The following is a 23,866-nucleotide window of genomic DNA, read 5'->3' as shown; positions in this document are numbered from 1 at the left end:
TGGTCCCAGCTGCCTTGAGATCATTGACAAGATCCTCCCGTGTAGTTCTGGGCTGATTCCTCACCGTTCTCATGATCATTGCAACTCCACGAGGTGAGATCTTGCATGGAGCCCCAGGCCGAGGAAGATTGACAGTTATTTTGTGTTTCTTCCATTTGCGAATAATCGCACCAACTGTTGTCACCTTCTCACCAAGCTGCTTGGCGATGGTCTTGTAGCCCATTCCAGCCTTGTGTAGGTCTACAACCTTGTCCCTGACATCCTTGGAGAACTCTTTGGTCTTGGCCATGGTGGAGAGTTTGGAATCTGATTGATTGATTGCTTCTGTGGACAGGTGTCTTTTATACAGGTAACAAGCTGAGATTAGGAGCGCTCCCTTTAAGAGTGTGCTCCTAATCTCAGCTCGTTACCTGTATAAAAGACACCTGGGAGCCAGAAATCTTTCTGATTGAGAGGGGGTCAAATACTTATTTCCCTCATTAAAATGCAAATCAATTTATAACATTTTTGACATGCGTTTTTCTGGATTTTTTTGTTGTTATTCTGTCTCTCACTGTTCAAATAAACCTACCATTAAAATTATAGACTGATCATTTCTTTGTCAGTGGGCAAACGTACAAAATCAGCAGGGGATCAAATACTTTTTTCCCCTCACTGTAGATACTTTTGTAACTGTTTCCTCCAGCATCTTCACAAGGTCCTTTGCAGTTGTTCTGGGATTGATTTGCACTTTTCGCACCAAAGTACGTTCATCTCTAGGAGACAGAACGCGTCTCCTTCCTGAGCGGTATGACGGCTGTGTGGTCCCATGGTGTTTATACTTGCGTACTATTGTTTGTACAGATGAACGTGGTAACTTCAGGCGTTTGGAAATTTCTCCCAAGGATGAACCAGACTTGTGGAGGTCTACACATTTTTTTCCTGAGGTCTTGGCTGATTTCTTTTGATTTTCCCATGATGTCAAGCAAAGAGGCACTGAGTTTGAAGGTAGGCCTTGAAATACATCCACAGGTACACCTCCAACTGACTCAAATGATGTCATTTTCTGGAATTTTCCAAGCTGTTTAAAAGGCACAGTCAACTTAGTGTATGTAAACTTCTGACCCACTGGAATTGTGACACAGTGAATTATAAATTAAATAATCTGTCTGTAAACAATTGTTGGAAACATTACTTGTGTCATGCACAAAGTAGATGTCCTAACCGACTTTAGTTTGTTAACAAGAAATTTGTGGAGTGGATGAAAAAATAGTTTTAATAACTCCAACCTAAGTGTATGTAAACTTCCGACTTCAACTGTAAATGTAATTGCTTAAATATACTTAAGTATCAAAAGTAAAAAGTAGAAGTATTAAAAATTCCTTATATTAAGGCACCATTTTCTTGTTATTTTAATTTACGGATAGCCAGGGACACACTCCAACATCATTTACAAATGAAGCATTTGTGATTAGCGAGTCCGCCAGATCAGAGGCAGTAGGGATGACCAGGGATGTTCTCTTGATAAGTGTGTGAATTTGACAATTTCCCTGGCCTACTAAGCATTTTAAATGTAGTGAGTACTTTTGGTTGTCTAAGGAAAATGTATGGAGTAAAAAGTAAATTATTGTCTTTAGGAATGTAGTGAAGTAAAAGTTGTCAAAAATATAAATAGTAAAGTACAGATACCCAAAAAAACAACTTAAGTAAAAATACTAAAGTACTTTACAAAAATCTAATCAAATACGACCAAGGGACAACTGAACAGTGTATTGTATATTCCCTCTCACCTGTACAGCCCCAGGTGCAGAAACAGGTTTTCAATAGGAGATAGGTGCATGGTACTCACATCTACGAAAAGTAGAGTATGAAAAAAAAAAATATGTATGCACTCACTAACTGTAAGTCGCTCTGGATAAGAGCGTCTGCTAAATGACTAAAATGTAAATCTAACAGTATCATTATTACAGCACCTCTGACCTAGTGGGTAACCAACCCTCCTCCTGAAGATCTACTTGTTCATGCAGGCTTTTGCTCCAGCCCTGTTTTAACACATCTGACTCTCCTAATCTGCTGAATCACCTCAACAAACTGAATCAGGTGTGTTGGTGCAGGGTTGGTGCAAAAGTCTACATTCCCAATTGCACTACAAAAGGAGGGTTAGCCACCCCTGTGTTGCAGTCATTAGAATGTGAATGGAAGCAAACAGTCAAACTGAATCCTACCTGAATCTGCCCAATAAGAAACATTTGTTTTTGTTTTCTGTTGCAAAAAAAATGTCTACGGTGCACTAATAAATACCACCCTGTTCTCACCTGTGGGGGTGCTGGAGTGTCGCGGTAGCTGGGAAGGATCTTGAGGGTGATGCCCCCCTGGCAGTCCCTCAGCAGCTCCAGCAGCTCCTTGGGGTCGCTGCCCACCTCGCGCCCGTTCACCTCCCTGATGACGTCTCCCGCGTGCAGCATGCCCTGCCGGTCGATCAAACTGCCGTGCAGGATCCTGGCGATCACCAGCTCCCCTCGGTCCACCCTGAACGTCACCCCCTGAGGAGGAGAAGAGAGGGGAGGAGAGAAAGAGAGGGAGAGGTTAATGCATCAGACAAGGGATTAAAATATTACATGTAGCTACACTGCTAAGTACAAACTTTGGACAGTCATCCAGCTCTTGCAGTTCGATTGGTAATGTCTGAGACTACGTCCCAAATGGTACCCTGTTCCCTACATAGTGCACAACTTTTGACCGGAGCCCGGCTATGGTCCCTTGTCAAAATAAGTGCACTATATAGGGAATAGGGTGCCATTTGGGATGCAGACATTAACTTACCAGTGGTTCGCCAGCCTTCTTCTGGATGGCAATCATCCTGACGGCGTCAGCGGGCATGAGAGGGCTGGTTGCCATGGCATTACTGTTCACCTCCGAGGGCGGCATCTCATAACATTTAGCTGCCACCTTATCATGGGCCTCAATCAGAGACTGGAGGAAGGGGGGAGGGAGAGAGAGAGAGAGAGAGAGAGAGAGAGAGAGAGAGAGAGAGAGAGAGAGAGAGAGAGAGAGAGAGAGAGAGAGAGAGAGAGAGAGAGAGAGAGAGAGAGAGAGAGAGAGAGAGAGAGAGAGAGAGAGAGAGAGAGAGAGAGAGAGAGAGAGAGAGAGAGAGAGAGAGAGAGAGAGAGAGAGAGAGAGAGAGAGAGAGAGAGAGAGAGAGAGAGAGAGAGAGAGAGAGAGAGAGAGAGAGAGAGAGAGAGAGAGAGAGAGAGAGAGAGAGAGAGAGAGAGAGAGAGAGAGAGAGAGAGAGAGAGAGAGAGAGAGAGAGAGAGAGAGAGAGAGAGAGAGAGAGAGAGAGAGAGAGAGAGAGAGAGAGAGAGAGAGAGAGAGAGAGAGAGAGAGAGAGAGAGAGAGAGAGAGAGAGAGAGAGAGAGAGAGAGAGAGAGAGAGAGAGAGAGAGAGAGAGAGAGAGAGAGAGAGAGAGAGAGAGAGAGAGAGAGAGAGAGAGAGAGAGAGAGAGAGAGAGAGAGAGAGAGAGAGAGAGAGAGAGAGAGAGAGAGAGAGAGAGAGAGAGAGAGAGAGAGAGAGAGAGAGAGAGAGAGAGAGAGAGAGAGAGAGAGAGAGAGAGAGAGAGAGAGAGAGAGAGAGAGAGAGAGAGAGAGAGAGAGAGAGAGAGAGAGAGAGAGAGAGAGAGAGAGAGAGAGAGAGAGAGAGAGAGAGAGAGAGAGAGAGAGAGAGAGAGAGAGAGAGAGAGAGAGAGAGAGAGAGAGAGAGAGAGAGAGAGAGAGAGAGAGAGAGAGAGAGAGAGAGAGAGAGAGAGAGAGAGAGAGAGAGAGAGAGAGAGAGAGAGAGAGAGAGAGAGAGAGAGAGAGAGAGAGAGAGAGAGAGAGAGAGAGAGAGAGAGAGAGAGAGAGAGAGAGAGAGGAGAGAGAGAGAGAGAGAGAGAGAGAGAGAGAGAGAGAGAGAGAGAGAGAGAGAGAGAGAGAGAGAGAGAGAGAGAGAGAGAGAGAGAGAGAGAGCGAGAGAGCGAGAGAGCGAGAGAGAGAGAGAGAGAGAGTTAGCTGCAACCTTGTCATGGGCCTCAATCAGAGACTGGAGGGAGAGAGAGACACTGGAGGAGAGAGATAGAGACTGAAGAGGAGAGAGAGAGCGCTAGCTGACATTTTATCATGGGCCTCGATCAGAGACTGGAGGAGAGAGAGAGACGGAGAGAGAGAGACGGAGAGACAGAGACGGAGAGACAGAGAGACAGAGATTATTATTGTAGAGTGAGTGAATTATTCCAGTATAACCTTAAGCCAATGGAAAAAAACATCACGATACAGAAAGGAAACAGCGTAACAGAGTTGGATTCGTAAGTCTCCACTCGCGCTATCGAAATCACTCACTTTTCTATAGCGCAATTTGGCTAAGACGTTGTCAAGTGTGCAGTCACGTTTGTTTGAGAGGCAGAGGATCCCTGGTTGGTAAGGACAGGGAATGACTTGATACTGTTAATCAAGCACACACCTGTTACAACATCCCAAGACACACCAACATATAGATAGACCTGTATCCACACCCTCCTCATCAAAAACACCAACAAGCAACAAGCATGGATTTACTACCAACTGGTAAGAGAAAAACACAGCCCACTGGATAACAGCTGCTCCAGTGTATATGAACCAATCACAGCTCTAACACAGCCCACTGGATAACAGCTGCTCCAGTGTATATGAACCAATCACAGCTCTAACACAGCCCACTGGATAACAGCTGCTCCAGTGTATATGAACCAATCACAGCTCTAACACAGCCCACTGGATAACAGCTGCTCCAGTGTATATGAACCAATCACAGCTCTAACACAGCCCACTGGATAACAGCTGCTCCAGTGTATATGAACCAATCACAGCTCTAACACAGCCCACTGGATAACAGCTGCTCCAGTGTATATGAACCAATCACAGCTCTAACACAGCCCACTGGATAACAGATGCTCCAGTGTATATGAACAAATCACAGCTCTTCCACACAAGGATAGGTAGACTACACATATTACTACACTTCTTCCAACACAACATAAGCGTTGTTTTTAAGACCAAAAGCAGCATGCAGGAAATAAAATCATTAAATCAGTCCCCAAAAGGAAAGATAGGATGAATATCAGTTTAGTTCTCATTGGCAGAGCAGCCATATCATAGGATGAATATCCGTTTAGTTCTCACTGGCAGAGCAGCCATATCATAGGATGAATATCAGTTTAGTTCTCACTGGCAGAGCAGCCATATCATAGGATGAATATCAGTTTAGTTCTCACCGGCAGAGCAGACATATCATAGGATGAATATCAGTTTAGTTCTCACCGGCAGAGCAGACATATCATAGGATGAATATCAGTTTAGTTCTCACCGGCAGAGCAGCCATACCATAAGATGAATATCAGGCTCACACACAGAGAGAGAGAGAGACAGAGAGAGAGCAGCAACATGCATCAGTACAGATCTGGTTCACACATGATAGAACTCCCTAACCCAGCAATGTGTGTACCTCCCCCCACTAGACCCTTCCACTCCCATTAGACCAGGGACAGAGCCCCCCCTTAGGCCGCAGTTTCTCATTGGTCCAGACAGAAAAGGCAAATTTTTTCTCTCTAGGAGGAGGAGGGGCAAGTAGCAGAGAGAGCGAGACAGAGAAGCAAAGAGAGAGAGAGATTTTTTTATTTAACTTTTATTTATTCAGGGGAAGCCATTGAGACCAGGGTCTCATTAACAATGGTGCCCTGAGGACAACAATACAACAAATTCTTAACAATAATAATAATATAAAGTAAATGACAATTTACAGAATTAACACAACAGCTTCACACACCACAAAAACAATTATTCAATCCAAACACCTGCAATTCTCATTAAACACATTCAACATTAAAGTCCTAAACTGCCCTAGAGGCACCACAGAGAGTCAATATGTATGGAGTTTGGTAGGCTTTTCCAAAAATGGAGGGCATTAAAACCGAAGGCGGATTTACCTAAATCAGTACGTACTAGTGGAACCTCGAGAGTTAACCATCCCTGTGAACGGGTTTTAACAGTGAAGTGAGGTAGGTCAGAAGCTTGTGTAGTAAAGCATTGTAAACAGAAAGGGAGTAATGAAGTGATCTATGGGATCTTAAGGAGGACCAGCCAACATTTTGATACATGATGCAATGATGCATATTAAAACTGTCACCTGTGATAAAGCGAAGGGCGCTATGGTAGACGGCATCCAATGGTTTAAGATTAGTGGCTGCTTCATTCCGATAAATGGTGTCACCATAGTCAAGAACTGGCAGGAGAGTTACCTGTACAATCTGCTTCCTGCTGTTTCTGGAGAGGCGGAATCTATTTCTATAAAAGAACCCTACTTTAAAATCTCAGCGTCTTAAAAGGAAAAATCTATTTTGGTATTTGTTTCATTAGTCCATTGTTGACATACATAATTCATCCCTGTATGAAGCAAAATGCATCACACAGGGATGATTTAGGTATTTTGAAAGTTACATATCTCTAAAACGTAATCGCTGACAAGCAAAACATTTTGGGACTACGTCAACAATGGACTAATGAAACAAATCCCAACATATAGTTTTGGGGTGGAATTTTCCTTTAACTAGCTCATCCGTATGTTTTTTTAAACGTCAAATTATTGTCAATCCAAAAGCACAGATATTTATAGGCGAGAACCTGCTCGATGAAAGAACCATCCAATGCATAAATGTGTAAGCCATCTAAAATATTTCTATGAAAATTTGAAAACCGAATTTTTTCCCGCATTGAGTACCAATTTTAAAATCAACAAGGACTTTCTGCAAGGCGACAAAATCAGATTGCAGCTCCAACATAGCCTGGTCAGCCGTAGGGGCAATAGCGTACATAGCAGTGTCATCTGCATACAGATGAATGTTACAGGTATTGCAGATAGACCATTATTATTTATATAAATAGTAAAGATGACAGGTCCCAAAATCGACCCTTGCAGGACACCTTTAGTAAAATCAAGGTAACTTGACACCATCAGAAAGCACACAGTGTCCTGTCTGACAGATACTGCACACTATATATAAACAAAAGTACGTGGACACCCCTTCAAATTAGTGGATTTGGCTATTTCAGCCACACCCGTTGCTGACAGGTGTATAAAATCGAGCACACAGCCATGCAATCTCCATAGACAAACATCGGCAGCAGAATGGCCTTACAGAAGAGCTGTGACTTTCAACGTGGCACCGTCATAGGATGCCACCTTTCCAACAAGTCAGTTCGTCAAATGTCTGCCCTGCTAAAGCTGCCCCAGTCAACTATAAGTGCTGTTATTGTGAAGTGGAAACGTCTAGGAGCAACAACGGCTCAGCCGCGAAGTGGTAGGCCACACAAGCTCACAGAATGGGACTGCTGAAGCGTGTAAAAATCGCCTGTCCTGTCCTCGGTTGCAACACTCATTACCGAGTTCCAAACTGCCTCTGGAAGCAACGTCAGCACAAGAACTGTTCGTCGGGAGCTTCATGAAATGGGTTTCCATGGCCGAGCAGCCGCACACTAACCTAAGATCACCATGCGCAATGCCAAGCGTCAGCTGGAGTGGGGTAAAGCTTGCCGTTATTGGACGAATCACGCTTCAGCATCTAGCAGTCCGACGGATTAATCTGGGTTTGGCGGATGCCAGGGGAACACTACCTGCCCCAATGCATAGTGCCAACTGTAAAGTTTGGTGTAGGAGGAAAAATGGTCTGGGGCTGTTTTTGATGGTTCGAGCTAGGCCCCTTAGCTCCAGTGAAGGGAAATCTAAACGCTACAGCATACAATGACAGTCTAGACGATTCTGAGCTTCCAAATTTGTGGCAACAGTTTGGGGAAGGCCCTTTACTGTTTCAGCATAACAATGCCCCTGTGCACAAAGCAAGGTCCATACAGAAATGGTTTGTCAAGTTCGGTGTGGAAGAACTTGACTGGCCTGCACAGAGCCCTGACCTCAACCCCATCGAACACCTTTGGGATGAATTGGAACGCCGACTGCGAGCCAGGACTAATCACCGTGCCCGACCTCACTAACGCTCTTGTAGCTAAATGGAAGCAAGTCCCTGCAGCAATGTTCCAACATCTAGTGGAAAGCCTTCCCAGAAGATTGGAGGCTGTTATAGCAGCAAAGGGGGGGACCAACTCCATATTAATGCCCATGATTTTGGAATATGATGTTCGACGAACAGGTGTCCACATACTTTTGGTCATGTAGTGTAGTTCCAACCAGAGAGGCAGACACACACAGAGAGAGAGACACACACACACAGAGAGAGGGGCAGACACAGAGAGAGGGAGAGAGAGGCACAGAGAGAGAGAGGCACAGAGCGAGAGAGGCACAGAGCGAGAGAGACAGAGAGAGAGAGAGAGACACAGAGAGAGAGTCACAGAGAGAGAGAGCGAGAGAGACAGAGAGGCACAAAGAGAGACAGAGAGAGAGAGAGAGAGCGAGAGGCACAGAGAGAGAGAGAGGCACAGAGAGAGAGAGAGAGAGGCACAGAGAGAGAGACCCAGAGAGAGAGAGAGAGAGAGAGAGAGAGAGAGAGAGAGAGAGAGAGAGAGACAGAGAGAGAGACAGAGAGAGAGAGAGAGAGAGAGAGAGAGAGAGAGAGACAGAGACAGAGAGAGAGACAGACAGAGAGAGAACGAAAGAGACTTCAGGAGGAATAAGGTGATTGTTGCTGTAAACAGCTCTGACAAGACAGGGCAGTCATTCCACCAGATTATGGCCCCAGCAGAGAGTCATTCTCTGGTCTACTTTCAGACTAGCTCTAACTACTCAACTGAATGGCACTGTGTGTGTGTGTGTGTGTGTGTGCGTGTGCATGTATACATGGGTGTGTGTGTCTGTGTGTGTGTACCTTGAAGTGTGGTTCCTGGAGGATGTTGGCTAGTTCCTCAGCGGAGGCGTCTCTACCACTCAGCCCTGTAATGGAGTCTAGGATCTCTGAGATCAGCTGCTGGTTGTTGTCTCTCACAGCCTCCAGCTTCACATCCTCCAACCTCTCATGGGCCTGCAGAGAGAGGGGGGAGCGCACACACATTAATACACACAGTATTTAGTTCAGGTCCAAGAGGTATGGAGAGGCAACCTTTAGTTATTATGCCCCCAGCCTCTGGAATAGCCTGCCAGAGAACCTGAGGGGGGCCGAAACTGTGGACACATTTAAAAGAGATCTTAAAAACACATTTTAAGCTTTGCTTTTCCTTAGGGTGCTTTTTAGTCGTTCAGTTTTTATTGTTATTATTTAGTTTTTTTTATCCTCTTACATTTGTTGTGTAGTAAATATTAAATATTTGTTTGTTTTTCCTTTGATTTGATTTATGCATACCCTGTCCCTGGTCAGTTTATTTTTTTCTTCCTGTGAAAAGTGAACCAAGGATAAATGTCCACCAGATGTCAGCATGTCCCATCTGAACACACACACGCACTGCTACTCCTAGGGCCACATTTATAACAGTTGTGTAAATTTCACACAAAATGTCAATTTCTGAAGTCTGCGCACGTTCATAAATATTTAGATTTATAAACTATACATGGTTACCGTTATAAACCAGACCCGTCATAAAACTTTGCGCGCATGAACGTAAAACTCTGCACTAACCCAGGGGTTGTGGGGGTGCGTGCTACGCCACTGCTTAGAACTTAATTACAGTGGGGGAAAAAAGTATTTAGTCAGCCACCAATTGTGCAAGTTCTCCCACTTAAAAAGATGAGAGAGGCCTGTAATTTTCATCATAGGTACACGTCAACTATGACAGACAAATTGAGAAAAGAAATTCCAGAAAATCACATTGTAGGATTTTTAATGAATTTATTTGCAAATTATGGTGGAAAATAAGTATTTGGTCACCTACAAACAAGCAAGATTTCTGGCTCTCACAGACCTGTAACTTCTTCTTTAAGAGGCTCCTCTGTCCTCCACTCGTTACCTGTATTAATGGCACCTGTTTGAACTTGTTATCAGTATAAAAGACACCTGTCCACAACCTCAAAACAGTCACACTCCAAACTCCACTATGGCCAAGACCAAAGAGCTGTCAAAGGACACCAGAAACAAAATTGTAGACCTGCACCAGGCTGGGAAGACTGAATCTGCAATAGGTAAGCAGCTTGGTTTGAAGAAAATCAACTGTGGGAGCAATTATTAGGAAATGGAAGACATACATGACCACTGATAATCTCCCTCGATCTGGGGCTCCACGCACCACCCCGTGGGGTCAAAATGATCACAAGAACGGTGAGCAAAAATCCCAGAACCACACGGGGGGACCTAGTGAATGACCTGCAGAGAGCTGGGACCAAAGTAACAAAGCCTACCATCAGTAACACACTACGCCGCCAGGGACTCAAATCCTGCAGTGCCAGACGTGTCCCCCTGCTTAAGCCAGTACATGTCCAGGCCCGTCTGAAGTTTGCTAGAGTGCATTTGGATGATCCAGAAGAGGATTGGGAGAATGTCATATGGTCAGATGAAAAAAAAAACACAACTCGTAGTGTTTGGAGGACAAAGAATGCTGAGTTGCATCCAAAGAACACCATACCTACTGTGAAGCATGGGGGTGGAAACATCAGTTTTTCTGCAAAGGAACCAGGCCGACTGATCCGTGTAAAGGAAAGAATGAATGGGGCCATGTATCGTGAGATTTTGAGTGAAAACCTCCTTCCATCAGCAAGGGCATTGAAGATGAAACGTGGCTGGGTCTTTCAGCATGACAATGATCCCAAACACACCGCCCGGGCAACGTAAGGAGTGGCTCGTAAGAAGCATTTCAAGGTCCTGGAGTGGCCTAGCCAGTCTCCAGATCTCAACCCCATAGAAAATCTTTGGAGGGAGTTGAAAGTCCGTGTTGCCCAGCGACAGCCCCAAAACATCACTGCTCTAGAGGAGATCTGCATGGAGGAATGGGACAAAATACCAGCAACAGTGTGTGAAAACCTTGTGAAGACTTACAAAAAACGTTTGACCTGTGTCATTGCCAACAAAGGTTATATAACAAAGTATTGAGAAACTTTTGTTATTGACCAAATACTTATTTTCCACCATAATTTGCAAATAAATTCATTAAAAATCCTACAATGTGATCTTCTGGAGAAAAAAAATCTCATTTTGTCTGTCATAGTTGACGTGTACCTATGATGAAAATTACAGGCCTCTCTCATCTTTTTAAGTGGGAGAACTTGCACAATTGGTGGCTGACTAAATACTTTTTTTCCCCACTGTATAACTATAAGAAATCTCAGATGTGTCAAATTAATTATATCCAGCTCAGGGCTCCAGCTGTTTATTTGGTTTGCTAATTTACTTGCTAAGTGGCTAGATGTCAAGATCAAGCTTCTTGGTTACAGCAGAGACATTCAATCCCCTCCTGGATCAAGTTCCCTGTTGCCTAAATCTTGTGCGTCAAATGTTTTTTGAATAATGTTTTGTTGGGGGGGAAATAGTGCCCCGTGTGTGCACATTCGGTAATACACCCCGGTACGGTACAGAAACGGTACGACAATCTGGATACCGCCCAACCATAATCCCCCCCCACAAAGCAATCAAGAAACAACTTGGTTGCAAGCAACTAAAATTGCATGCAAGTTGCGTCGTGTACTGGCAGATTGGGTGGCTGGCTAACAGGTCATACCCTACATTCAAACATTCGTGGCCAAAATTTTCCAGACTGCTGCTGTTTGAATGAGGGGTAGTGACTCATTGCCATTATTGGCACAGTCCGTTCTTACAAGATGGAGGAGACATTTATATGGTGGCCCCGAGTGCCTCTTCCTCTCCCCTGCTCCTCTCTTAACTGATGATATGATGGAGTGTGTGGGTGTGTTACCTTGGCGAGGGAGCGGACTATGGGGCTCTCTATGATGCCCCTGAGGAAGAGGAGGTCAGTGTCTTTGGCGCCCGTGGTGGGGGGCAGGTCTCTCAGGTTATCCAGCACCTGCTGCATGGCTGGAGGACACACACATTTTAAAAACTTTATTTTGAATCCACAAATCATTTGTCCTATGTAGGCCTGCAATCTGAAGGCCACGTACTGTCAGCCTATGTACATGGCAGAGACTCCCAAACATCAGCACCACAAGTTCGCACTGATAACCGAGGATGTTTAATCGTGACACGAGGGGCTGGTATTTCAGCAACTTGGTAGCAAAGGTCTGCTCCATGTAGGGATAAAATAAAAGCAACCCACTTCCAAAATGAGCACCTCCCGCTGGCCTTCCCCACAACAACACCTGGCATATTTGGTACACAAGAAAACACAATCATCATCATCAAACCAGGATCTTCTGACAAGAGAATGTTTGTAAATGTGCGCTGATGGTGGGATTGCCTGTCTCACCTCAGTAGCTATCAGGAAGACCAGGCGGTCATGTCTAGCTACAGTGCATTCGGAAAGTATTCAGACCCCTTGACTTTTTCCACATTTTGTTAAGTTAGTCTTATTCTAAAATCGATTAAATAAATAAAAATCCTCAATCTACACACAATACCCCGTAATGACAAAGCGAAAACAGGTTTAGAAATGTTTGCAAATAAAAAACAGAAATAGCTTATTTACATAAGTATTCAGACCCTTTGCTATGAGACTCAAAATCGAGCTCAGGTGTATCCTGTTTTCATTGATCATCCTTGAGATGTTTCTACAACTTGATTGGAGTCCACCTGTGATAAATTCAATTCATTGGACATGATTTGGAAAGCCACACACCTGTCTATATAAGGTCCCACAGTTGACAGTGCATGTCAGGGCAAAAACCAAGCCATGAGGTCGAAGGAATTGTCCATAGTGCTCCAAGACAGGATTGTGTCGACAGATCTGGGGAAGGGTACCAAAGCATTGAAGGTCCCCAAGAATGCAGTGGCCTCCATCATTCTTAAATGGAAGAAGTTTGGAACCACCAAGACTCTTCCTAGAGCTGGCTGCCCGGCCAAACTTATCAATGGTGGGAGAAGGGCCTTGGTCAGGGAGGTGACCAAGACCCTGATGGTCACTCTGACAGAGTTCCAGAGTTTGTGTGTGGAGATGGGAGAACCTTCCAGAAGGACAACCATCTCTGCAGCACTCCACCAAATCAGGCCTTTATGGTAGAGTACCCAGACGGAAGCCACTCCTCAATAAAAAAAGGCACATGACAGCCCGCTTGGAATTTGCCAAAGGCCACCTAAAGGACTCTCAGACCATGAGAAAAAAATATTCTCTGGTCTGATGAAACCAAGATTGAACTCTTTGGCCCGAATTCACGTTTGGAGGAAACCTGGCACCATCCATATGGTGAAGCATGGTGGTGGTAGCATCATGCTGTGGGGATGTTTTTCAACGGCAGGGACTGGGAGACTAGTCAGGATCGAGGGAAAGATGAACGGAGCAAAGTACAGAGATCATTGATGAAAACCTGCTCCAGAGCGCTTAGGACCTCAGACTGGGGCGAAGGTTCACCTTCCAACAGGACAATGACCCTAAGCACACAGCCAAGTCAACGCAGGAGTGGCTTCGGGACAAGTCTCTGAATGTCCTTGAGTGGCCCAGCCAGAGCCCGGACTTGAACCCGATTGAACATCTCTGGAGAGACCTGAAAATAGCTGTGCAGCGGTGCTCCCCATCCAACCTGACAGAGCTTGAGAGGGTCTGCAGAGAAGAATGGGAGAAACTCCCCAAATACAGGTGTGCCAAGCTTCAAGTGTCATACCCAAGAAGACTTGGCTGTAATCGCTGCCGAAGGTGCTTCAACAAAGTACTGAGTAAAGGGTCTGAATACTTATGTAAATGTGATATTTCAGAATTGTATTTGTAATAAATGTGCAAACATTTCTAAAAACCTGTTTTTGCTTTGCCATTATGGGGTATTGTGTGTAGATTGATGAGGGGAAAAAACAATTTAATCCATTTTAGAATAAGGCTGTAACATAACAAAATGTGGAAAAAGTCAAGGGGTCTGAATGCTTTCCGAACGCACTGTATGTACATGTCCTTGTATGAACGGCCTGTCTCACCTCAGTAGCTATCGGGAAGACCAGGTGGTCATGTCTAGCTTTATACAATGGGTGGGTCTAATCCTGAATGCTGATTGGTTAAAACCGCATTCCAGCCGGTGTCTATTCCACAAGTTACCACCGGCTACATCTATGACGTTAAAATGCCTATTTACTCTGTTCCATCTGACTGCGCAATCCACTGTCAGGTAATTTATAAACTTGATCTCCACTATAAAAAACATCTAGACATTATCTCACATTTCTTTTAGACTAACATTTCGTTTTCAACAGCGGAGATTTGTAATGTCTCTCCGACATTTGCAACATTGTTTCAATATACAAATTCGATCTCCAGCTGTCCTATAGTAATGAACGTGTCGGGAGTCGGGACAAAACAGACAGGCAGGCAGCATTTCTCAGCCAGTCCAAATCATGAATCAGCTGGCATCATTTTTATGTACATATACACAAAGAAATTTCAATTGAAAAAAGGTCAAATGAAACATACAGCTAGTTTGCAGTCTTTCCAGCTTCAGTTTGAAGTGATTGTGTTAGCTGTGTTGTTGGCTAGCTCCTCTGAACAACAGTTTCCTGACGAGAGAGCAAATGTTCTATGCCAGGCGGAATCGCGCCTCAGCTCATTGTTATGGATGTATCCAAATAAATGTCACTAGAAAACAACTTAAACAAATGCAAATGCAGCTGCTGTTATTCCGGCTGCACTGTTTGACGTGACTGTAAGTTAGCCGTGGTTGGCTAGCTAGCAAGCAAGGAATAAGCTAATTATTTCACAGCAGATTTTGAATTGAGTTGATAAATGATAATCGTTGTCTGTTTTTTAAATTGATTTATAATGGTTTTCTGTCTCGAGGACAGATTGCACACAAACATGCATATTCCAATTCTGTCAAGGGAATTTGAGGCAGAAATAGGTGTTTTAAATCCTCTTCGTCTCATCTGTGGGACAACCAGTATACATTTTCAGCTGTCCGTCATTCATAACCCGAACACACACACACACACACCTTAAACCAGAAACCACCAGTGAGTTTATAGGCCATGTGTTTATTTTAACACTACCTGGGTTTACGATATAACTGTTACTAGAACCTTTCTGATTAGGAACTACGTTTATTGCCAGGGAGAGGCAGAAACCAGCAGGACACTGCAGCGCTTGAAGGGTTTGAGTTGTAGTTCTACAACCCTGAACTAGTGAAATGTAACATCTGTTGTAATTATAAGCTACTCTACTCCTTATTTAAGCTGACATACAGTGAGTTATGCCGTACTGCATTGAGGTGTAATGTATTTTAGTTTCTGGCGTTATGTCAATTCTTATTAAGTAGAGAGTTGCGACCTAACCAAACATTGTATTACTTAAATAAATGAGCCTATAGTTTTGCTTGTCTTCGTGAATGACACACAAACCCGATTGTCAACAAGTGTTGTAGAACAAATGTAGCCAATAGTAATATTGTTAACCCAGGTAAAACAAATAATTGGTATGGGTTTGATACGGGGGGTCAGTATGAAAATGTATGCACTCACTAACTGGAAGTCGCTCTGGATAAGAGCGTCTGCTAAATGACTAAAATGTAAATAAGAACGTTACCAGCCAGTATGGCAATGGAACATTTAGAACGAACAAACCATAAAAATGATGCCAGCTGATTCATGATTTCGACTGGCTGAGAAAAGCTGCCTGCCTGTCTGTCTCGTCCTGACACGTTCATTACTATGCGACAGCTGGAGATCGAATTTGAATATTGAAACAATGTTGCAAATGTCAGAGAGAGACCGACAGCAAGGTTTATACAAATCTCTGCTGTTGTAAACTAAATGTTAGCCTAAAAGAAATGTGAGATAATGTCTAGATGCTTTTTATAGTGGAGATCAAGTTTATAAATTGCCTGGCAGGGCTGATGAGACAGTGGATTGCGCAGTCAGATGGAACAGATTAAATAGACATTTTAAAGTAATAGATTTAGCCGGTGGTAACTTGTGGAATAGACTCCGGCTGGAATGCGGTTTTAACCAATCAGCATTCAGGATTAGACCCACCTGTTGTATAATTCAAGATGGATGTTGATGAAACACGTCACGCCCCTTTAAACTGTCTATTAAAATTTCTATGGTAACCACATTTGATTAGGATATGAATGAGTGCATAGTGATACATTCCAAACATCAAGATCAAACACAAATGTGGGGCCTTGCTGTAAAATACCTGCCATAACAAGGCGTGAAAAAACAACTGGAGCAGTAAGTTATTATCAATGGAGTGATTCAGTATGAAAAGCCTTAATTTCCATAACCCTAACAAGCAACGGATAAGTCCCAAATGGCACCCTATTCCCTTTATAGTGCACTACTTTTGACCAGGGCTCTGGTCAACAGAAGAGCACTATATAGGGAATAGGGTGTCATTTGGGACAGACAATGACTGGTCCCACTGGCAGATCTCTCTAACATTAACTATACAGGAGAACAGAACCATTTCCCCAATTCAAGCCTGTAAGTGGTTACTTGCAAAACACACAAGGCTTGTCACAGCTTACTTACAGCTTTCTCTGGTCTAAGTTCTAATCTTCAGAAATCAAATATAGAGAAAATTCAGATATAAAATCATAAGGACTTTGACTTGCACACACTAACATACAGGTAATAAAGGAAACTCCAACATAAAGTGTCTTAATAGGGTGTTGGGCCACCACGAGCCGTCAGAACAGCTTCAATGCGCCTTGGCATAGATTCTACAAGTGTCTGGAACTCTATTAGAGGGATGCAACACCATTCTTCCATGAGAAATTCCATATTTTGGTGTTTTGTTGATGGTGGTGGAAAATGCTGTCTCAGGCGTCACTCCAGAATCTTCCATAAGTGTTCAATTGGGTTGAGATCTGGTGACTCAGACACACACCCTTTAAACCCCCATGCTACTTTGAGACTCAATATTAGGAAGGTGTTCCTAATGTTTGGTATACTCAGTGTATTATACAACAATACAACAATCTGGAATGTAAACAAACCCAATGCACCATTATAATACCTTGGAAATAATATGTTTTTGAGGGACATTTGAATGGAACAATAACACTACAGGATTAACTTTCCCCTAGGTACAGATCTAGGATAGGCTTCTCCGCCACCAATCCTAACCATTAGTGGGGGAAAATGCTGACCCAAGATCAGTGTCTAAGGGCAACTTCACCCTACATCAAAACCAGTCTGACTGCCCTCACCTCAGGCAGACTGACAGACAACACAGCACCTGGAAGGCTGGAGAAGGCAGGGTACCCAGGTCAAATTGTTTCCACTTCATCAGATACAAACCAGGATGTCAACAACAACGTTGATCATTCTCATTTACATAGTTTCAAAGCCTTGGTGCGACATACCACCAAGATCAAACACAGCCATATCTCCACTACAGTACGTGTTTCAGGTGCAATATGTTTGCCCAGCCGAGGATTATGAACAGACAGAATGACACAGAGGGACATTGAGGGCGGTCTGAGAGGATGGGTTTTTCCCCACTCCTCCTGGATAAAGGTTGTGCCCCAAATAGTAATCTATTTCCTTCATGGGCCCTGGTCAAAAGTAGTTCCCTATATAGGAAAAAGGGTGCCATTTGGGACACATCCCCAGAGTTCCACACAGGGAGGCTCCTGGTGACTGTACAAACACATTCTCCAAACAGAGGAGAGTGCAAACTGCCCTAACCAAACCCACTGTGGCTCGGTAGTCCAGATGGACACACACACACACAGCAGAAAATATATTTCCAGAACAGACACATTATTGTCCCGCTTCACACCTTAGTTATTCAGACATCATCATGAATGGAGTTTCAAATAGAGACTCATGCTTAACCAATCAGTGTTTAAAAAGGTGGAAGTGACAGAAGAATGGAAGAAGTAAAGAAGGAAGTGGAATCTCTGACACTCACCTGTGAATTGTGCTCCAATACAGCGCAGCACAACGGCTCAAAGCCTTACTCCCAGTACACACCAGTCATCTGGTGCCCCGCCTGCCTGCCTGTTGCAACACAGAAGAACCTGAAGGAAACACAGGGAGAAAACACCTTGTTATTACCCAATAATAAGGGATCGCTAGCTAACCTGAAATGCCTTCTAACAGTCACTCATCTGAAATAGCGGCGTCGGCCGTTAAAGGACAATATTCCATCCACTTAACATTTCAGTCCTGCTGTAGATGTAATGATGTAATGTTCAACAGTTTCTATTTGGTCAGATCACTGCCACTCCAGAGGGCTTTCATTCCCCACTCTTTTACTAGTCTTAGTATGTGCTTTCTGATTGGACAAAGAAAGTCATGTGGTCATACCGGTCTGGTTAAAGGCTCATTACCACCGGCAAACGAGAAAGAATTAACATCTAGAGAAAGCTGCTGCATGGCTGTGGGGGAGAGAGAGAGAGAGAGCGCGAGAGAGACTGCATTAATCGCATTATGTCGATTACCCTAGAGGTCAAGAGTGCAAGTGGTCAACTCCAGAGCTGCCAAGTCACTGGCATCATTAAGTGGCCTATATCTGTCAGATTGGTTTTCATCACCACAGGGATTAGAAGCATTTGAAGCGTTCAAACCGTTTCACATTGGGCTTATGCTTCTAGGCTGCGTCCCAAACGGCACCCTATGGGCTGTGGTCAAAAGCTATAGGGAATAGAAAGGAACATGGTGCCATTTGGGAACCACCACAAATCATATCAGCGCAAAGTGTCTGACAAGTATATCTGACATGCCATCTACTGTCTGTAGCTCTGGGACTACAGCACTGTCACCCTCACTCTACCCTGCAACCCTCACTCTACCATGCGACCCTCACTCTACCATGCGACCCTCACTCTACCATGCGACCCTCACTCTACCATGCGACCTGTAGTGAAGGCTGCACTGTGTCCTGTAGTGGAGGCTTCACTGTGTCCTGTAGTGGAGGCTTCACTGTGTCCTGTAGTGGAGGCTTCACTGTGTCCTGTAGTGAAGGCTGCACTGTGTCCTGTAGTGGAGGCTGCACTGTGTCCTGTAGTGGAGGCTTCACTGTGTCCTGTAGTGGAGGCTTCACTGTGTCCTGTAGTGGAGGCTTCACTGTGTCCTGTAGTGGAGGCTTCACTGTGTCCTGTAGTGGAGGCTTCACTGTGTCCTGTAGTGGAGGCTTCACTGTGTCCTGTAGTGGAGGCTTCACTGTGTCCTGTAGTGGAGGCTTCACTGTGTCCTGTAGTGGAGGCTTCACTGTGTCCTGTAGTGGAGGCTTCACTGTGTCCTGTAGTGGAGGCTTCACTGTGTCCTGTAGTGAAGGCTGCACTGTGTCCTGTAGTGAAGGCTGCACTGTGTCCTGTAGTGAAGGCTGCACTGTGTCCTGTAGCGGGAGTGCTATGTCCAGATTTTCTACCCAGGCCTTCTCCCTGAGGTGTGTGCACTATGTCCAGATTTTCTACCCAGGCCTTCTCCCTGAGGTGTGTGCACTATGTCCAGATTTTCTACCCAGGCCTTCTCCCTGAGGTGTGTGCACTATGTCCAGATTTTCTACCCAGGCCTTCTCCCTGAGGTGTGTGCACTATGTCCAGATTTTCTACCCAGGCCTTCTCCCTGAGGTGTGTGCACTATGTCCAGATTTTCTACCCAGGCCTTCTCCCTGAGGTGTGTGCACTATGTCCAGATTTTCTACCCAGGCCGCCAGTATGATATTCAATACCGTTTTAAAAAAAAACTTTTATTTTGGGGTTGGGGGCACACTGGACTGCGGGGTGTGTGTGCTACGTCACTGCTTATAACTATAAGTATAACTAACTATAAGAAATCTAAAAATGTCAAATAAATTATATCCCTGTTGCTTAAATTGGTTTGTGCAACAAAAAACAAAACAGTATGGTACAGAAACTATATGCAATAGATATCGCCCAACCCTAATGAATACTGTAGTATTTACAGTTTACTATAGTATAAATAATGTAGTAAAAAAAAAAAAAAGTATATATATACACACTATAGTAATTACTGTTGTGTTTTTGCAGACTGTAGTATACTGTAGTATACTCTGTAGTGTTTTTATGGACATTACTGTAGTATTAACTAAAGTGTTTTTATTTAATTATCTTTGACATAGAAGTGGGGGGCTTTCTCCTTGAGGAAACTTACTGGAGAAATACTGAAAGAGCAAATAGGGCCGAGTGGCGCAGCGGTCTAAGGCACTACAGACCCGGGTTCCATCCCAGGCTGTGTCGCAGCAGGCCGCGACCGGGAGACCCATGAGGCGGCGCACAATTGGCCCAGCGTCGTCCGAGTCAGGGGAGGGTTTGGCCGGCCGGGATGTCCTTGTCCCATCGCGCTCTAGCGACTCCTTGTGGTGGGCCGGGATGTCCTTGTCCCATCGCGCTCTAGCGACTCCTTGTGGTGGGCCGGACGCATGCAAGCTGACTTCGGTCGCCAGCTGGACGGTGTTTCCTCTGACACATTGGTGCGGCTGGCTTCCGGGTTAAGCGAGCAGTGTGTCAAGAAGCAGTGCGGCTTGGCAGTGTCGTGTTTCGGAGGACGCACGGCTCTCGACCGTCGCCTCTACCGAGTCCGTACGGGAGTTGTAGCGATGGGACAAGACTGTAACTACCATTTGGGGAGAAGAAGGGGTAAAAAGTACCAAATAAAATAAAAATACCAAATAACTTGTAGATCGGTAGGATTGGGTTCTGAACAGGGAGTACAGAGCTTCTGCTCTTTTCATAACCATAGGGAACACAATATATGGTATTTACTTGTCATGTAGGTTTCTCACTTACGGGTGGCACAAATTGGGATATGGGGGAGGGGAATGGGCAGGGTATATGCAAATTAAATACTGTAGTATTTACTATAGTTTTTTTTTTTATGTAGTGTTTTTGCTGACATTTATGTAGTATTTACTACAGTGTTTTAATGTGGAGAATACTGTAATATTTATTATAGTATTGTACACTATACTACAAAATTCTATACTAAGTACTACACTCGGGAGCGGTACTATACTAAGTACCGCTCCATAGTGGCGCGGCGGTCTAAAGCACTGCATCTCAGTACTAGAGGCGTCACTGCAGACCCTGGTTCGGTTCCAGGCTGTATCACAATCCGGCCGTGATTGGGAGTCCCATAGGGCGGCGCACAATTTTCCCAGCGTCGTCCGGGTTTGGCTGGGGTAGGCCATCATTGTAAATAAGAATTTGTTCTTAACTGACTTGCATAGTTAAATAAAGGTAAAATAAAATATTTAAAAAAAACACATGATCAAGGGATACTACAGTGTATGGTATTCTATAGTAAGTACTATAGTATTCCATAGTAAACTGTAGTATTTTTTTTATGTGGGTTTAAATTAGAGCACTGAATTGGTTTAAGCATTAATTATTTTGATATCATGGATGGTCAGTCCTTGCATCCATAGCGCTGTCTACGCATTTGAGAGTGGTTACATTTCTCCAGGCCCATCCCTCAGCTTCTGAACAAAACAGAGGCGGAGTCACCACTTTGTTATTGTTTCAATTAAGGACTCTAGCTTTACACCAGTCCATTCCTGTTCAAATATGTGAGGGGGGGTGAATGAGTGCAGTACACACTGACTGCACACTTCAGAGAGAATCAGAATTCAGGCAGGTTGCGTGTCCCAAATGGCACCCTTTTCCCTATATAGTGCACTACTTTTGACCAGAGCCCTATGGGTGCCATTTGGGAGGCATCCAGGGTGGGTTCCCCACTGCTGCTCTCGCCAGCAGCATTCCCACAGAGGCTGAAATTCCCTGGATTCTCTAACACCTCAATTAAACCCTGAAGCCAGCCAGAGTCCCAGCCAGGGACCAGGGGGAAGGGACCCAGCCAGGGACCAGGGGGAAGGGACCCAGCCAGGGACCAGGGGGAAAGGGATCGGGAAAGGAACCCAGCCAGGGACCAGGGTATATAATAAGCAGTGGGCTAAAGGGATGAATGGGCTTCACTGTCAGACCAGGGGCTTATTCAGGAGAGTGCTTCAGTGCAATGTTACAAACCATTTAAATATAAAAGTGAATTGTAGAATAGACAAGGTTCTCTATACATTTGTCTGAAGGATCGTACTACTGTACTCCATTGAATACGCCCCTGGACTGCCCCTGTCTGTCCTTCTACAGTGTCCCCTCAGCTTTGCTTTTATTTCACTAAATGGGACACCATGTCACAAGGCTTTTTATTGATGAAATACCGGAACTGAGAGTGAAAAAGTTGTTTAAAGCTCAGACGCAAACAAGGATTTTGACAAGCCGCTGACCTACACTGCCACAGGAATGAAGAACAAAAACCACTAATTACAGGAAGAAGTCAAAAGTTGGCATGACCTTCCTTTGTGGTCTGTTGATCCAAACAGATCATGTCTCCCAAATAACAGAATCAAAAGGACAAGATGCATGTCCCAACTGGCACCCTTTCCCTGTATAGTGTACTAAGTTTGACCAGGCCCCCCTTGTGCACCATGAAAAGGGTGCCATTTGGACCAAGGTATCACAAGTTGTTAGATTGGACAATCTGTTTTATCATTCAATGTGTCAACGGAAACGTCCAAATCATGATGAAATGATGGGCTCATATGTGAGCAAGCCGACACTGACAGAATAATGTATAGGGTGACTAATTACACATAGCCAACTAAAAAGGGCGGATCCATGCAAAGCAAAATATGTGATACAATTTGGTGGACAGGTACAGTAGCTACATTGGTTTCTCTCTTCCTTGTTGACACTGAAGTGTCCTTTCGCAATTTGTCTAACATTGCTATGTCTGACTCTTACAGCTCAGCACGTGGAACCTTCCAGAAAGCCAACACAAATCTCCCAAACACCCTAGTTACCCTCCAAATAACACATTTGGGACACACATCTTGTTACAGTAGTGCACACAAATATTAGCTAGCTTCGTGTGCGAGGTGCGGAACACGTGCAGACATTTTGGGTTTCCCATTTGGCTGAGACAGAGCAGATGAGTGGTCGCATGGGACACGTTCCTAGCGGTTTGCTAACTTTATTAGCCAACTGTCCGATTGATATCAAGCAAATACAACCACTTTTCTGGCCAATTAACTCATTGGTATTTTTGAGGCATTTCGAGCACAATTTGACGGAGTACAAAATGACAGCAGAGGATTGGCACAATTCCACATAACTTGTGGCAAACAAGCTAACTGGATATATGGTTTAGATTGCCAATAAGCAAACTAGTTATAGGTAGTCTAGAAATATAGCTAACACGCTCGATGTTTGGTAAGCAATGGTAGCTAGCATGTTATTATTAGCTTGCTAGCTATCAACTCTGAGTCCCAGCCTGACTGGATCCAGCTAGTTGGCTAGCGAGTGTTGCAAGAATGGTGAGTGGATTGCTAGCCTAACCTGACTTGCGTTTCGCTATTTGAACCCTTTTTCGTGGCACTGAGCCCCTCACGCTGTTTCGAAGTCTAATGGGCTATGAAGGAGATGGTAATAAAATGTATGACTTTACCTGACGTTCTCCGTGTGATTCCGTCAGATTTTCAAATCTCCATAGATTCCGTGCACCCCAGAGTAGGCTACTATTTCTTGCTCGCAACCGGCGACGCCTGTCATGGAGACATGCCGCCGAATGACGTTTGATCTCGAAGTCCACTTTAGAGACGAATGTAGTTTCCACCCACTGAATAACGTACCACAGAAATACTTTCATGCAAACTCTGATTACTATCAGTTTGCTTTGCTTACCAGATTTGTTGGACTAATTTCCTCACACTCACTGAACTTGGTATAGTATAAAATATTATCAATGTTTTATATTGTGTCTAAACTTCAGACTTGCTCTTGAATAATTTATTCTATTATAGATTATTCTGTATTTGACATTGACTGTGACCACGCTCTA

General features: G+C 44.3%; 1 protein-coding gene across 1 annotated transcript in view; it reads right to left on the bottom strand.

Moving 5' to 3' along the window:
• Window positions 1-23,866, bottom strand: part of LOC121558167 (protein PALS2-like) — a 34,785-nt gene extending 10,919 nt beyond the window's left edge. The window contains exons 1-6 of the mRNA XM_041871645.2: window positions 23,474-23,866; window positions 17,919-18,027; window positions 11,826-11,944; window positions 8,858-9,010; window positions 2,803-2,952; window positions 2,295-2,522 (exon numbers count right to left, since the gene is read on the bottom strand). Coding sequence (XP_041727579.1) covers window positions 2,295-2,522; window positions 2,803-2,952; window positions 8,858-9,010; window positions 11,826-11,942 — 648 coding nt within the window. The 5' untranslated portion in view covers window positions 11,943-11,944; window positions 17,919-18,027; window positions 23,474-23,866. The remainder of the gene's footprint in view (window positions 1-2,294; window positions 2,523-2,802; window positions 2,953-8,857; window positions 9,011-11,825; window positions 11,945-17,918; window positions 18,028-23,473) is intronic.

Source organism: Coregonus clupeaformis, unplaced genomic scaffold, assembly GCF_020615455.1.
Source record: "Coregonus clupeaformis isolate EN_2021a unplaced genomic scaffold, ASM2061545v1 scaf0228, whole genome shotgun sequence".
Taxonomy (NCBI): Eukaryota; Metazoa; Chordata; class Actinopteri; order Salmoniformes; family Salmonidae; genus Coregonus; species Coregonus clupeaformis.
Note: the sequence above shows the minus strand (reverse complement) of the source record. Positions and strands in the feature narration are given on the sequence as shown.